The 17,224-nt window shown below is 44.6% G+C and overlaps 1 protein-coding gene across 1 annotated transcript in view; it reads left to right on the top strand.

The window, feature by feature from the left end:
- Nucleotides 1-930: 930 nt before the first annotated feature.
- Nucleotides 931-17,224, top strand: part of IGFBP7 (insulin like growth factor binding protein 7) — a 79,141-nt gene continuing 62,847 nt past the window's right edge. The window contains exon 1 of the mRNA XM_063107213.1: nucleotides 931-1,464. Within this exon, the coding sequence (XP_062963283.1) occupies nucleotides 990-1,464 (475 nt within the window). The 5' untranslated portion in view covers nucleotides 931-989. The remainder of the gene's footprint in view (nucleotides 1,465-17,224) is intronic.

Raw genomic sequence — 17,224 nt, 5'->3', positions numbered from 1 at the left:
TAAAATGTGACATGCAGAATTCTGCACGCTGCCGTGTTACGAGGTTCGAAGGGCCAGTATTCTTGGAAAAACAGGCTTTGCAGTTGAGTTTGGGGAGCATTTTACAGAAAGATTGAGGAATTGTTAACAGTTTCTATCAAAAAGCCTCACAGGAATGCCGGCGAAAACTGAGGTGCCTTAGGTGCTTCAGTGGCACCCCCACTGAGGAGCTGGGCTTCCCGCCACCCCTAGCTGTTTTCTGTTCTCCAGAGAGGTTTGAGGGAGAGCCAGCACAATTTAGTATGAAGTTAAACAATGACACAACTGTCACAGGGACACTTAAAACTTGACTCGGCATAAGAAAGCACAAGATTTTAATGCCACCGGGAGGAGGCAGTTGTACGGTTCCAAAAAGAGAAGTGGTTGGCAACCACTTGTCCAGTTAGTCTAGCACCTAAGACCACACCTGGCCTGCGGCCAACGGAGACACAAAATCCGCATGTGGGGTTTTTTAAACAGCTTGTTCTTTAAAAGAGCTTCCCAAACCACGGAGTATTCAGTGCTCAAGTGCCCCAAGCCCACGGAGAATTTCATAAACACTGGATCATCTCCAAGTCCCTGTTACTGGTAAGAGGTATTACATGGACTGGGAAAGGTGAGGAACCGGAGCGCAAGGGAATGGCTCTCGCCGCGGGGCGATCCCTGAAGGGCTGGCAGCAGCCCGCGACGGCAGGGGACAGGGGTCCGAGCGTGCGACCGAGCTGCCCTGGGCCAGCGCGTATGTCGCGGGCCGATGCCAGCTTCCTTCGGGCGCCCCTCCCCGCCCCGCCAGCAGGAGCGCGCGCGGGCTCCACGGCCCCGGGCGGGGCGGCCGCGCTCTCGCCGCCCCGGGGTGTGGTTCCCGCGGCCGGGCCGGGCCAGGAGGGGCGGCGGGTTTAAGGCGCGGGCCCGTCGGCCGGGGCTCACTCGCGCTCCCGCCGCAGCCGCCGCCGCCGCCGCCGCCCCTCGCTATGGAGCGGCCGCCGCTGCGCGCCCTGCTCCTCGGCGCCGCCGGCCTGCTGCTCCTGCTGCTGCCCCTCTCCTCTTCCTCCTCTTCGGAAGCCTGCGGCCCCTGCGAGCGGGCCGCCTGCCCGCCCCTGCCCCCGCGGGGCTGCCAGCTGGGCGAGACCCGCGACGCGTGCGGCTGCTGCCCGATGTGCGCCCGCGGCGAGGGCGAGCCGTGCGGGGAAGGCGGCGCCGGCAGGGGGTTCTGCGCGCCGGGCATGGAGTGCGTGAAGAGCCGCAAGAGGCGGAAGGGTAAAGCCGGGGCAGCAGCCGGCGGCCCGGCGGGCAGCGGCGTGTGCGTGTGCAAGAGCCGCTACCCGGTGTGCGGCAGCGACGGCACCACCTACCCCAGCGGGTGCCAGCTGCGCGCCGCCAGCCTGAAGGCCGAGAGCCGCGGGGAGAAGGCCATCACCCAGGTCAGCAAGGGCACCTGCGAGCAAGGTGGGCACCAGCGCTTTCCTCGCCAACCCTGCCCCGCTCGGCCCGCGCGGGTCCGACCCGACGGGGCGTCCGCGGCTTGGCGCGCCCCGCACTGGCCCCCGCGACACCTCTCGCGGGCAACCGGGGAGGCAGATGGGAGGGTTGGAGCTGGCAGCCGCGGGATGCCGGGAGCTTGGGCGACGCCCCCCACACACACACAACCCCACCCCCACCCGTTCTCTCTTTTGCTGGTTTTATTTTGAGAGTTTGGTGCGTGCGCCAAGAAAGTGAGAACTCACAGGGCCGGGTGTATATATAGAAAAGATTTTCCAGAACCTCAGACTCTCCCATTCCAAAAGCTCACCCAGCTCGTGCTAGCCGCTGGCAACTCGATCGGCAAGAGCTGCCCCCAGTCATTTTCTCCTCATTCTTTTCTTGGCTTGAGTGTGTAGAGAGAGGTAACGTCAAGAATTGGGGAAAAGGATTTTGGCGATGAAATACCAAGTAAGGACTTTCAGAGAAAAGTTGTTTGTCCTGCTTGAATTGGCTAGATTGTAGGGATTTTTAAAAATCAGATTTCATGAATTCTTACTATTAAGGAAAATAATCCACTTACTAGAAATTACAGATTCTCAAACAGTAATCTATCTAGCTAATTATTTGTGGGCGAAAATAAAATATAGACTCTGAAGAATGTTCTTATGATGTAGTTTCTGTTGTGAGCCTTGTATTTTATTTGTCTTGTTCCCTTTTTTTGCGTAATTCGTCCCCCGGATGCACTGTTCAGCAGGGATGCCTTTGAGATTGTTTGATCGTTTATTTTATTTCAGACAAGTCCAAGCTTACCATAAATGCAATAGGAAAATAAATAGAGACTGGATTTGCAAAGAATAAAAATAAAAAGCAGAAATTTTAACTCTACCGCTGATGGAAAATGTTATTTCAGGCGTTAGTTTCAAGGGAAAGTCAGAAATCCAGTGTTGGCAGCTCCTCTCCTGGTCTCTGCCAAAGTAGAAAAGGGAAGAGAAGACAGTTCTACTGAGAGCACAGAAGCTGTTGCTTCTTTAACAGTTCATGCTTTCTCCAGAATTTCCAAATAACAACTTTCTTTTCAGCTTTTCCCAGAAGTCCAAATGCTAATAGGTTATATGTCACCAATTTCAAAGTTCACTATTGAAAGCCTTAAATCTTGTAACTCACTGTTTTAGCTATTTATAGTATCATCACCTTAAATTTAGAAAACTACAACCCCAAATAATCCCTGTACTTTTCCAACAGATACAGTCATTTGTTCCTTTGGATCTCATTTGTCAGTCACATCATGAAAAGAGAAATGTGCATTCTTTAAGAATTCATTCCAAATATTGAGATTTTCTTATAAAACATTCCAAAGAGGAGTTTTCCCCATAGTCTTTCAAAATGACTGGTCCTTGCCTAATTAGAGCAGAAGGTTTGCTTAGTGATTGTTCAAGTGTTGTCATTTTCTAGCCTATACCTAGTTTTCTCCCCTTTTTCTTTTCTTCCACTTACAGCTCTAAATATTCACACAGCATGATTATAAAATTCTGAGACAGGGCTGGCTGGTTAGCTCCGTTGGTTAGATCCAGTGTAAGATCTGTTGTCAAGGATTCAGATCCCTGTACTGGCCAGCCACCAAAAAATAATTATAATAAATAAACAATGAATTATTGAGACTGGTGGTCACATAGAACCAGTCTACCTTATTACCATGTACACCCAGCTCCTCAGCACCTCTCGAGACTGCACACCCCTTGAGAGTACAGGCCCGGCTTTTCTTTTCTTTCTTTTTTAATAAACAACAGAAATTTATTTCTCAAAGTTCTGAAGGCTGGGAAGTCCAAGATTAAGGTGCTGGTGGGTTCAAGTTCTGGTGAAGGCCCAGTCTCTGCTTCCAAGATAACGCCTTGAATGCTGTGGCCTTCAGAGGGGCCAAACATTGTGTCCTCACGTGGCAAAAGGATGGAAAAGCAAAGCAATCCTAGCTAGTTTCCTCTAGCCCTTTTAAAAGGTACTAATCCCACCCATGAAGACAGAGCCCACTTAGCCTAATTACCTCCTAAAGGTCCCACTTCTTAACACTGATGCATTGGAAATTGAGTTTCAACATTAATTTTCGAGGGGACACAAAGCATTCAAACCATAGCAGAAACATAAAGGGAGTAGATTATAAAAAATTTCCTTCACGCCATTACACATATTGACATAACTAAATCCAGAAGGGCTGTCTCCCACTCTAGATTTTATTGTCCTATCACAGGTCTCTCTTCTTAATCAAAGTCTATTATTCAACTCCCAACAAGAAGCAATGACAAACAACAAAGGGTGATTTATGAAAATAATAGTTCACAAAATCTATGCTCTATGATAGAATGGGCCTTAATTTAAAGGCTTTACCACATTCTTTACATTTGTAGGTTTCCCTCCAGTATGCATTCTCAGGTGTACTTGAAATGTTGAGTGAAAACTGAAGGCTTCCCCACATTCCTTACATGCATAGGGTTTCTCTCCAGTGTGAATCCTTTCATGAATTTGAAGGGAAAAGAGACAACTGAGAGCTTTGCCATATTGCTTACATTCATTGGATCTCACTCCAGTGCGAGTCTTTTCATGTGCTTCATATGATTTGCAATATATGCAGGTTTTTTCCACATTGTTTACATTCACAGTGTTTCTTGCTAGGTTGGGTCCTTTCATGTCTTTGAAAGGACTGGAGATAACTACAGGCTTTTCCATACTCCTTACGTTTATATGGCTTCTCAGCGTATTTCTGATATATGGTTTGTATCCAGTGTAAGATCTGATGTGCCAAATAACAGCTGAATGACGCATGAAGACTACTCCACACACACTACATTCACATGGTTTTACTCCAGTTGGAGTTTTCTTGCTCAGATTATGATTCGGAATGTGGCTAAAGGTTTCTCCACATTGACTACTTTCTTTACTTCCACAGTCTTTCTCCATATGAATGCACTAGAGGCCAGGTTGTTCAAGGTTTCCAGTACCACATTTCTGCAGAGTTTCTTCTGTGAAGGGTCCATCAAAGCCCCCTCTTCCAGGGTGAAGTTCACAGCCACATCCTTAAAGGACAACGAGTCCATGTCTCAGCTTCCAGGTGTCCCAGCATCCTCCCTACAGCTCCCAAGGCCAGAGTAGGTCACAGAGGACAAAGGCTGCACCAGAGCCACCTGGAGACCTTAAGGGCAGATCCCTTCAGCTGTTTCTATCCTCAGAAGGAACTTGTTATGCTCAAGTGTAACTCGAGTATTGAGTGGGAAGAGGCATTGCAGGACTTAGCCACAATGGTGTGTGGTTCAACCTGCATTCTGTTCTGTTAGTCTCATTTAACACAGATTTATTGAGCATCTAGCTTGTATCAGCACTGTGCTTGGTGCTGTATAAACAGGGGTGCACAAAACCGATCTGGTCTTGCTGATTAAGAAATGTCCATACAAACTGCAAACTCACCTCCCAGAGCACTTGCCCTTGAGCCCTGGAGCCACTCTCAATCTTCCCCTTCTTTTCTAATATCTCTACTTACCCATCTTCTGAGGAGACAATCTGGTCTGCTTCTCTTCTGTACCTCTATGATAGGAGGTAAAGCCACCTGCTTGCAATCTGTCTGAATAATCTCAAATCTTGGAATCGTCATCATGAATTTAGTGCCATTAGATTTTATTGAGGTCTCTGAAGTCATGGGTAACTGGAAGGGGGGATTTGACAATTCAGGTTAATACAAAGAAGTTGATGCAGAGAAGCTGAAGTATACAATAAAATCTCATAATTGGAAGAGAACACAGTGCTCATTTGTTCCAATTCTTGGTTACACATTTTGTCCATGGTCCTTTAAATCTGAGCTTATTGGCAACACCATTTCAGCCACATTTGTCCTTTTGGGTACCATCCCCTCTTTTTCTCCCTTAGAATTAATTTTTACTTGTACAATCCAAATATCAGTCCTTTTTTTTTTTTTAACACTGTGCTCCAGAATGTCATTCTTAAGGGTCTCCCTTCTCAGTACCTTTAGGACCAAGTTCAAACTACCTCTTCTAGGACATACAAGGGGCTTCACAATATAACTCTATTCTGTTTTGTAGCCTCTTCTCTCCAACCCTTTATGCTCCAGCCACAATAAGTGTCTGCTGTTCACATTTCAACATATGGTGTTTCTTCCTGCCTCCATGCCTATGTAGATGCCATGCGCCTGCCTGGAATGCCTCCTGCCTCCACACACACCACAGTCACACCCTTCCTCACTTCTCTTTCCACCCTTTGAACTCTTACATAGCCTTCAAGGATCAGCTGTGTCACTTTCTCTGTGAAGCTCCTTGACTCTTCTCCTGCCCCATAGTGATATTCCTATTCTTCTAGGGCTCTGTGTGTGCATCCAGCCATTGTGTCCACAAATATTTATTGCACATGTACTGTGTATATGTATACAGGAGGCATTATAACAGCAGAGTCAAGAATATGAGCTCTAGAACCTGACTCCCTGGGTGTAAATCCTAACTCTACCATTTACTAACTATAGCCTTGAGCAAGTTACTTGACCTCTCTGCCCGTGGGTTGCCTCACTTATAAAATGGAGATTATAACCATACCTGTTTCATAGGGTTGTCATGAAAACACTTGATGAATATTAATTGCGGTCATTTTTCAACCTGAAAGTAAGCTCAATGAGGGAAGGAAGGTTTTGTTCCCTTATATATTCCCAAGGGCTTAGATCAGTGCCTAGCACATAGTGCATGCTTTAAACACATATGGAATGAATGAATGAATGAATATATGAATTGGTCAAGCACTCTTTTAGTCTCAAAGTACATAGCCTTGAATGATAAAGACAAGGTCCCTTTCACATGGAGTTTAGTGTGAGCTTTAGACAGAAATAAGCAGATAGTTTCACATAATATGTATATGCTGTGAAGAATGTACAACAAGGAAATAGGATAAAAACTAGAGATGAATGAGCAGGATTAAGTGAGGTGGGCAGAGCCATGCCAAGGACCCATAGGAGGATTTCAGCAAAAGGAACAGCAAAGCCATGGGCCCTAAGGAGAGAACAAACTCGGCTGGTGTAGACCTTCCCCACTGCCTCACAATGTCTCCCTAAGTGTCCATCTTCCCCACTAGACTGTGAGCTTCATAAAAGAGGGGCTCCATCTTATAATTTGTTATTGTGAGTATCTGACTAATAGTTGGGCCCTTTATGAATATTTGTTGAGCAAACAAAGAAACCCTCTTAAGAAAGTGCCTTCCCACTTGGAAATGCAGGCAATGGATTCTCCTGCCTGTCTGCTCTCTTTTCTTCTGGCATATTCTGCCTTCCTGAAGTCTAGGCCAGGAATTCATCTGACATTGACACATCTTGCTGTCCTTAGCTATCCCAAACAATAACATCAGATGGTCACTTTTCCCTCTGATCCCAACATTTCCACATCCCTTGCTGGTTAGAATTGTCTAGAGTAACAGAACTGCTTTGTAAATGGAAAAAGCTTCAGTAAAGATTTTGACTTTCAGAAACTCATTTTATTTGATGAATTTTTTTTTATTATTATTATTTTTAATAAAAACAATCCCACAGCATTTATTTTCATCTGGTAATAACACAATGGTAATCAAAACAATAGGAACAAATGTTTTAGAACTGTACTCCCAAAAAAGGATACCTAAAAAAAACAAACTGTATTGCCTTCTCAACAGTTTTTCACTTCATTGATCATTTCTAGCTGCAAACACTTTGTAACAGAGTCATATTATCTCCTTTTAGCATGATCTGACCCAGTTGTTTTCTTGACTTTGTTTTAGAATGAATCTCTCTGCATCATCTAATACAAGGTTCATGTACTCATCAAAACCAGTGATACAGCCCTCTATCCACAATCGCTTGCTCGTAGGGCCACACCTGAATCTGGGATCTCTTTGTCTTCCGAACACAAGGTCCGGTGCCTGTGCAACAAAGAGTGCCCAACTGGGCATTCATTAGAGGTTCCCTAAAGACTCTGAAGGAACCCCCTTTCTATTCTTATTCTCTTATGTCTCCTTTTCACTCAGTACCTACTTAAAAGTCACCTTCTCTCCCTCTGATCGCCCCCACCATTCCTGTGTTCCCTACCACAGGCTATTTGATGAATTTTAAACATTTGTTTTTTGAGAAGCTCATTTTAGACTCATTATTTATGTTGACAACATATCATTTAAATGCTCATATTCTATTACTGTCCTTCAGTGAATTTTTATTTTTAAGTTTATTAATATTATTTTTCACATTCTATGATGTTGCAGAGCAGCTGGGAGAAGGAGGAGAGAGGAGGGGAGGGGAGAGGGCAATAAGGTGGGAGGAGGAAGAAGGCGGTGGGATCGAGGCCTGCGGCACCCCCCTCATTCCTGCGGGGGAGACCAGAGGGCTTCCAGTGGTGGCTTAGTCATTGCTGGGCTGGGTGCAGATGTCAGGGGGTATGGCTGAAGCTCTCGCCCCCACCACCCCAGCTTGGAAGAGCCTGGGATGCTTCCTATGGCAGCTCGGTGGTCCTCAGTGGGCTGGTCGCAGGTGTCAGGGGACATGGCTGGGGCCCCCAGCCCTACCCGCTCCCTGGCGTGGTAGCCCAGGGGACTTCCAGTCCTTCAAGGTTTTATAGGTGTTCTTTGGTGATGAGAGACCTTTTACTAGTTAATATCAATCTTTGTCTCTGGCCTGTGGGTTTTTGTTTTTTTCTTCCAGTTCTGTGTTGGATTATTTGCTATTCCTACTACTTAAATTCTACACTAGAAATAATTTGTTGTCTTTTGCTTACTTCTAAAATGGGAGAACTTCCTGTGGTGACCAGAACTTGAGCTCTGTTGTTGAGCTAAATTGCTGCTTTGCTGCTGATTCCCTAGGGGAAGGCTTTTTGTGCAACTCAGGTTTTAATGGTCGACTTTATAGGCACTCCCTGTTCCTGTGAGATCCCGTGCACCTGGGTTGTGTAGGTTTGGTTTGGACCTGAGTCTTTTCATCAAATTGCACCCCATGCAATGCTATATTCCTTACCAGTCTCCACTGAGTGGTCCCGTGCTGATTGGGGGACAGATCAGCTGTCCTCGCTGTGCCCCAGTGTTCTCCCAGTGGGCCCATCTCCCCCACCGCCCATGCTCCAAACACTTGCTACGGGGTGAGCTGTGGGCCAGTCCCTTGCAATAACTCACTGGCCTCTGGCTCCTTTTTTCAGTTGTTTGTGACCCCTCACTCCTATGTGGGTCCACGGGAACCCTGTTAGTAGCCTTGCTGGCCTGGGGGCCACCAAGGCCCTCTTCTCCCTTGCCACCTCTGAGCAACATCATCTGAAGGGCATAGCTGCAGCTTTTGCTGGCTCCTGGTCCGTGCACTCAGCAACTCCAGCCTGGAAGTTGTCTGGGGCTCGAAACGGTCTGAACGGTTTTTTCTTTCTCTCATCGTGGCTTCTCCTGCCTTCCTGCACTCCATAGGTCTCTCCTCCTCTTCCCCTGAGTTCCAGCAGCCCCAGCTTGGCTATTGTTGCTTTTTAATAGTTGTAAATTGGTTGATTTGTGGGAGAGAGAGACACTAGGGACTGTCTGTTCTGCCATTTTGACCGGAAGTCTCCCTTCAATGAATTTATGAACTTCATCGAAAGCTGAAACAAAGGGATTCCAAAATTAAATGAAATGGTTAATGGTCTGCTTTATCTTGGGGGAATGCAAGTCACTGCAATATTTTGTTAAACTAACAGGGTCGTACCATGAGGACTGTCAGGGAGCCCAGGGGAGAGGATCCACATCTGTGGAGGAAGAGCCTGGAATGACTTGACAAAAGAGTAATGTCCTGAGACAGGGACGAGAAGGAACTGGCTGGAGAAGAGCTAGCATGGAGGTTGGAGTGGAGTTAGAATGGAGATGTGAAGAAAATGTGGTATATGTGCACAATGGAATACTATAGAGCCATTAGAAAATAAGGAAATTCTGTCATGTTCATGTCTGTTTGTTATGTTGCAACAACATAGATGAACCTGGAGGACATTATGTTAAGTGAAATAAGCCAGGCTCAGAAAGAGAAATACCATGTGACCTCACTTCTTTGTGGAACCTAAAAATGTCAGTCTCATAGGAGCAGAGAGCAGAATGGTGGTTACCAGCGGCTGGGGGTGGAGGTGGGAGGCTGGGGAAATGTTGGTCAAAGGGCACAAAATTTCAAGTTGACAGGAGGAATAAGCTCAAGAGATCTATTGTACATCATGGTGACTATAATCAATAATATATTGTACGATTGAAAATTGCTAAGAGTAGATTTTAAGTGTTCTCACCACAAAAAAATGACATGTGAGGTGATGCATATGTTAATTAGCCTAATTTAGCCATTCCACAATGTATACATATATCAAAACATCATGTTGTACACCATAAATATTTATACTTGTTACTTGTCAACTAAAAAATAAAGTTAAAAAGCAGAGCGGGGGGGGGCCCTGAGCAGAGTGTATGAGCAGAAGGAATAGCATGTGGTTCCATGGGGCAGCGTCAACAGGCAGGAGAGCAGAGGTGGCAGCTGGCCACTGAGCAGAGCCCAGCGATGGAGGGCCTGGGGCCCACCTGATAAGGAGTTGAGTCACTAGCATAAGAACAGTGGGAGCCATTGAGTGATGTGATTGGATTTGTGCTTTTAGAAAATTTCTGTTGGCTGCCCTTAGGAGAATGGCTGGAAGGGGGCAGGTCTGCAGTCAGAGGACCCATAGGAATCTAGGACAGTAATTCAGCAAGAGATGCCTAGGACTCCTTCACAGGACCTTCAGTGTCTCTCTCAGATCTCAGGAGCATTGTCAAATCTGGTTTCCTAAACCCACCCTGACAAGCTGTTTGTTATGTGGAAGTGAAAAGCCATTCCTGAGCTTTTTCTTATTAAATGACTGCTCACAAAGTACTGTCACATGGCCTGCTTAGTAGCCAGTCCTGCCTCCAAATTATAAGCCTTTCTCATTTTAGGAGGTTCTTTCCCCCAAACTTCCCATTACTCTTTCTCTCTGCTTTCACAACAGAAACAGAAAACATCCCTAAGAGTCTGCCCCAGCTCAAAAGAGATGCTTTTACAATTTTTCTGGTCTCAGTTGCCCTTTTTGAGCATAGAAATTTCTAGAATGCTGAATGAATCACTGGTTCTTTATTATCACTTTTCCCTGTTTTAATTGCTGGATTTTAGGGAAGATTTGTAAAACTGAGGAAGCTTTAGAAAAGAAAATGGGCAACCTTGAAGAAGGGTCTTAAAGGACTTAAGATTCTTTTAAAGCAAAGTAATCCGAAGAACAAGTTAACGTTTCTTCATAGTTTGGGAATTAGTTATTAAATGGAAGGTCCCTAACCTACTGTTCTACAATTCTTCAGGAGACAGAATTAAAAGGCCTGGAATCAAATAGCCACAAGGCACATTTAGATTACACACCAGGAAAAACTTTCCAGTAAAAACTGTTGAATGCTATAACATGTTCCTGTGGGAGTCAGGAGAATCTCTTTAGGAGAGCTGGAAATAACCTCGGGGCTGGGGGGGGGGGGGGACTGGGAGGGCAGCGTCTGGAGAAGGATTTTATAACTTTTAAATCTTTTATACTATACAGCTCTGAGATGGAATGATTAAGCAAAGCAGGCATTTATTGACATTCTTAAATATGATTTTCATCCTGTCCCCAGAGCCTGCCCTCAGGGTCCACTGTAGACTTACTTGCCTTCTAGAAGAAACCGCCTTATAAGGCTGTCTTTTGGATAATTTAATGACAAAACATCCTTGCTTGGAGTCCAAGGCCAGCCAGCCTTTCCTTATTCTAAATTCCTCCCCACACTGGATAAGATTATGGTGCTTCCTTTACCTCAAGCTACCTCGTGAATGATCTGACCTCATCTGTGTTTTCCATTGTAAGACATAACATCATGTTTTTGTAACTGTTAAAAAGGGAACCCTGAGTTATTGTCAAAAGAACTTTTAAACCAGGGAATATATGAGTGTAATTATCTTTGTAATTTAGGAGTGGCACACTTAGAAAGCTTTCCAAGGAAGAGGTCTTGGGTATATATAAATTAATGAGCCTTCTTATTTTAAACAATTTTAAAGGTTTTGCAATGAGTTCTTTACTTTTTATGAGAGGGAGTGGGATTGGGGTGGGGAAACTAGAAATATTCAAGGAAAGCTTCCCCAAGCCTGCTCTATATGGATTTTTCAGTCAAGATCAACCCCCCACTAGGCCTATGAGAGAAAGTGGGGAGGTCAGGAGAAGAAAGCCAGGTTGATAATGTGGGGAGAAAACTTTATTTTTTACTTAAAATTGATGTGTTAAATAGTTGGACTCTGTTTATCCCAAGTTAGATGGCAAAATGATGTGACCCCCTTTGAAAAAACTTATTTGTTGAATTGCCTTTACCACTTTAGAAGAAAACAGGGTGCGGTTAATTAGAAACAGCAGGAGGTAACAATACCACCCCCCACCCCACCCCCCCGCAATGTCTCTACCAGGCAGAGGGTTACCAGGGAGAGGAGTGGCCCGGGATATCCAGGGAGGGGCTGTTGGTCCCATGAGCAGGCCAGAATTGCAGAGAAGTTTTGTGTCTGAAAAATAAGAAAGGTTCAGACCAGGTAAAACAGACCTAGTAACCCAGTGTTGACAAAGCCCCATTCATATGGTGTGAAGTTAAGTTCAGTAAGAGTATTGACAAGACCAAGGACAAGCTGACATGATCAAAGAAGCATTAGCCACTATGAAAAAGCAACACCCTCAAAACTTCAGGATAATGTACACAATAAATGAAGGTACGATTTAGTCTACCTGCTTCACAGGATTATTGAGAAGATCAAATTATATAACAGATATGAAAGCAGTGTATAAACTGTGCAGCACCAAATAACTGTAAAGAATGATTATTAGCTAGACTGTAAACTCTACGTTACTTGCATTGTGCCTCGTAGTGAGTGACAATGATGACTGATGTTTATGTAGTACTGTAAGGAACTTTACCATTGACTAAGGACTTCTAGGTGTTTCTTCATTTTGTTAGTCACTACAACCCTGGAAGGTAAGGGGAATCATTATCCAAAATTCCAATTAAAGACATGGATGGTCAGATATCACACAGCTAGTACATACTCATAGATATTCTTTTTTTTGTTGTTTAATAAAAGATGACCAGTAAGGGGATCTTAACCCTTGACTTGGTGTTGTCAGCACCACGCTCTCCCAAGTGAGCTAACCGGCCATCCCTATATGGGGATCCAAACCCGTGGCCTTTGTGTTACCAGCACCGCACTCTCCCGAGTGAGCCACGGGCCGGCCCTACTCATAGGTATTCTAATAAAGCCTTGCTGTCCAAAGTCTGGTACGTAGACCAGCAGCATTGGCACTCCGTGCTATCTTTTCTGTAAACCTGAAATTATTTCAAAATAAAAAGTTTAAAACAAAAGTCACTCAGAAGAATTGCACACTTGGGCATGAAAAGGTTTTGAAATATCTTAATTAACTTATTTTGCTTGTATTTTCTTTCTGATGAACTACCAAAGGGTTATATGATGTTTCCATGTCTAAATAGGTCTAAAGGCGCTATTTTAATTAACACAAAATAAAAATTCTGTATGATAAAGTTTATGTCAGATTTTAATTGTTTTTTTGTGGTACATGTGATCCACCTTATAATTAATGTCATATTACATTCAGTGAAAAACGGTATTTCTTAAATGAATGAATGTGTCCGAGGGGGCTTGAATTCGTGTGGTTTTATTCAAGCAAATCCCTGAGACCATTCTAACATCAGTCCTCACAGGGCCAGATTAGAAATCTTAGAGCCTATCCCCTCAATTGCAATCAGGAGGCTCTTGAAAGGTCAGGGTACAGGGGCAGCTGGCATGAATATTTGCCCAAGCAAGACCTCTTGGAGCATAATGTTTGCATGTGCTGTTTGATCATTTGCCAGGCCTTTCTGGTAACTCTGAGTAGGGTAGAGGAGAAAAATCACTAAGCTAACTGTCAACGTGCTCAAGCATTCACTTTCATCTGAGGCTTTAATCCTGACTGTTAACCTTGACCCTTGTCTCCAACACTACACCACCATCAATTTTCCCAGCTTGAATAATAATATTTACTCCGTATCTAAGTTATGGTCCATCGTAGGACTCCTCTCTTGAAGGAATTTGTATTTTTAGGAATTGAACCATTTTTTTCAGCCAGGTGACTTGAAAAAGAAGGAAAATTCTTGTAGGGATTTTAGAACTCAATTAAGCATAATCCATTTTGGCTTTCTGAGAGAAGGAATAAAAAGAATGTTTAATATTCTAAGAGGCAGAAATGCAGCTGACTCCAATCACCGTTCTCTCATGTTTTTCTTGAAGAAGGGACATTTCCTGCTTCTTTAGAGGCTTGTCTTTCCCTGAGTGAGAAAGGCTCAAAGATATTGCATTTACACCACCGCAAATTTGTGGGCCAGCGGTCAAGTGGTTGAATTGAGAAAGCTTTAGATCCGACATCTGTTCTGCTTGCTTCTGGCCTGATCCCAAGCAAGGGAGAAAATTTTATCAAGAAATAGATCTCCCGGAACTTTCCAAAGGTTTTGAAAAGAGACCACACAGAAATGAGGCTTCAGGAATTTGTCAGCGTAGCCCAAGCCTGCATGATGCAAAGCTTGCTCCTTCTCCGTGGGAGCTTTCAGAACTTTCCACTCAGGGAACAGAAATCCAAAAGTGAATTTCAATAGCAGCTGCAGCAATTACACTGCAAGCGTGGCTTCCAAGGGACCCCCCTCAGGAAGCCAGAGAGCACTGGATGGAGAATGAAATGCTTCCGCAGCTCTGCTCCGAGTTAGAGAAGGAAAGGAAAGGGATCCATGCAGTGCAGCCGCTTATTAGAGATGCTCAGCCCAGCTGGAGAGGGCAGATTGAGGCAGAGATCAGGAGGCTGCCCGATACTTGACAGGCCATGGCTGTGGAGCCAGAGGCCCTCTCTACTCAGGTGTCTCACATCAGAGCCTCAGAGCAGGAGAGAGAAGTTGATCTGACTTGGCTCTTTCCGAACCACCAAGCCTTTGGTTCACTACAAGATAAGTGGCAGGGCAGGCCTGTTCTGGACCCAGTCATGATGGGGCATAGCTAGCGGCTCCCTCCCTCCTTGCCACCTCCTGATGTGCTCTCATCTGAGGCCTCTTTCTTTTCTCCCGTTCTGCCTGGCCTATCGGTGCATGCTGCCCCCTTTTTCCTGACTGACTGAGCTCAAAGAAATGTAGTTTTCTTTCTCCACTCTTCAATCCTTTCTTAGTGACAGAGCTTGGCCAGCAACTTTATAAATGGAGAGCTCTGCTCCAGCCACTCCCCCTAGCTCCATCCCCAGACTCATGAGCTGCACCTAACATTCCTCCATAAGAGCATGAATAAGCAAAACCTTGGCATGCCACCTCTGAAAGCGGCTACCTCAGTCCTCATCATCCAGGGAAGATGGTCGTCCCTTCTTTTCTCGATGCTCCATTAGGAGAAGTTTTCTCAGATGTCTGCGGATCCTAATCCACTCCATACATCAATCCCAGAACTATCTATCACCCCCCCTCAGGACAAACGCAAGGAGTAGGGGAAATAGCCACAACCCCTCCATTACTGTGGGCTTGATGGGTCTCCAAGGCTGACCCCAGGCCTGTCCCTACCAATTGCCTTCAACTCTTTGTGCTGGGTCACCCAGCAGCCAAGACTTGGCTGCTATGTGGGAGGAAATACAGCAGAGGGGTTAAGGAGGTGAATTTTGGAGTCAGACCACATGGGTTGAATCCCTACTCTGCCACTTAACTACAGATCTCCTCTGCTTACAATGGGGTATGTCCCAAATCATAAGTCAAAAATATTGTAAGGTGAAAATGCATTTAATATCCCAATAAACCCACCATAAACTCAAAAAATCTTAAGTTCAAGGGCCAGCCCATGGCTCACTTGGGAGAGTGTGGTGCTGATAACACCAAGGCCACGGGTTCGGATCCTATATAGGGATGGCCAGTTAGCTCACTTGAGAGAGCGTGGTGCTGACAACACCAAATCAAGGGTCATGATCCCCTTACCGGTCATCTTTTAAAAAAAAAACAAAAATCTTAAGTTCAGATGCTCCTCAACTACCATGGGACTACGCCCTAATAAACCCATCACAAAGTCAAAAAATCATAAGCCAAGCCATCATAAGTCAGGGACTGTCTATACTTGTGACCCTGACCACCTTCATTCATGGTTTTCTTACCTGCAAAACAGGGTATAATAAGAATGTCCACCACTTAGAGTTGATGGGAAGTTAAATGAGATAATACATGAAAAACATTGGTACCTGGCACACAGTAAGATCTCATTAAATGTTATTTTCATTTTATTATTTTATTTTATTTTTTTTAAAAAAGATGACCGGTAAGGGGATCTTAACCCTTGACCTGGTGTGGTCAGCACCACGCTCACCCAGTGAGCGAACCGGCCATCCGTATATGGGATCCGAACCCGGGGCCTTGGTGTTATCAGCACCGCACTCTCCCGAGTGAGCCACGGGCCGGCCCTTCATTTTATTTTTATTAGAATTATAAAATCTAGTGTCAGTTGGTTTATAAGTACCTTGACTGTGCCATATTGAGTCTTACTCTAACCAGTCTAAACACAATACTGTCTCATGTGTCTCCAGAATAGATCTGAAACCTTCTTTTAGATCTATGCAAACAAAATGGCAGGATGATGTTCTCATAAACAAATCCCTGGAAACTCCTATCCTGCTCTTTTTCTTGCTGTGCAGGGATTCTAGGATAGGGAGTCCTGCCCATCTCTTGAGAGATCCCAGAGTCCAAATGTAGAAAGTCTAATAGGAACCATCCACGATGCTGGCCAGAGTGTATTCTTGCCTTACAGCATGGAATATTTTCATCTTCAAGCTCAGTGTCACGCATATTATTTCCTAATAGCACCTTTTAGGTATAGAGTCATTCTGGAGTCAGAGGTCACTCGTATTCAGTAATCATCGGCCTATCTCTTCCCTAAATATTCTACCAGTGTTTTATATAAAAGAAATGTTCAAGAATTTTTGTTGGTTAGTTCATTTAAAAAAAAAAAAAAAAAGCTTGGACTATTGGCTCCAAGGAGGAATGTGAACCAAAATCACAGAGTTTGGCAGAAAAAGAGTACAATTAATGTCCATTAGGTACATGGTATTATCTTTGGCTTTCAGAGTCTTATTGGTACAAATAATAAAGTCCTTTGCTGCAATTCATACATGTCTTCTTTGGCTTACACATGTAGCCTCAGCTTAGCAGGAACTCACTTAAAAAATTAAAACATTTAACTATAAATGGCATATTTAGACTCAGGAAGGTGCCCACTTTACATCTATCTGAGAGATGATAATGTCCACCTCCCTGTATGCGGTGGAAAACAAAGAAAATGAAGGTGTGGAGAGGAGGTGTAGGAAAGTGGATAACTATTCAGATCCACCAGCGTTAGCAATTTTGAGTGAAATGGGCAGAACATTGGGACTACCAACTCTCCCTGTACTCTAATCACCTCCTAAAGCAGTGGTTCTCCACCTTGGCTGTACATCAGCTGCGGAGCTTTACAAAATGTGATGCTGAGTTCCACGCCAGGATTCTGATCTAATTGGTTCAGATCTGACCTGGGTAGCAAGACTTTTTAAAACTGTCCAGATGTTTTCATGTCCAGCCAAGGTTCAGAACCATTGTTCTAAAAACATTTCAAGAGATTTTTGGGGTGCCTGTATTAGTCCGTTTCTGTAGTTTATAACAA

This window comes from Cynocephalus volans, chromosome 9 (assembly GCF_027409185.1).
Source record: "Cynocephalus volans isolate mCynVol1 chromosome 9, mCynVol1.pri, whole genome shotgun sequence".
NCBI lineage: Eukaryota > Metazoa > Chordata > Mammalia > Dermoptera > Cynocephalidae > Cynocephalus > Cynocephalus volans.
Note: the sequence above shows the minus strand (reverse complement) of the source record. Positions and strands in the feature narration are given on the sequence as shown.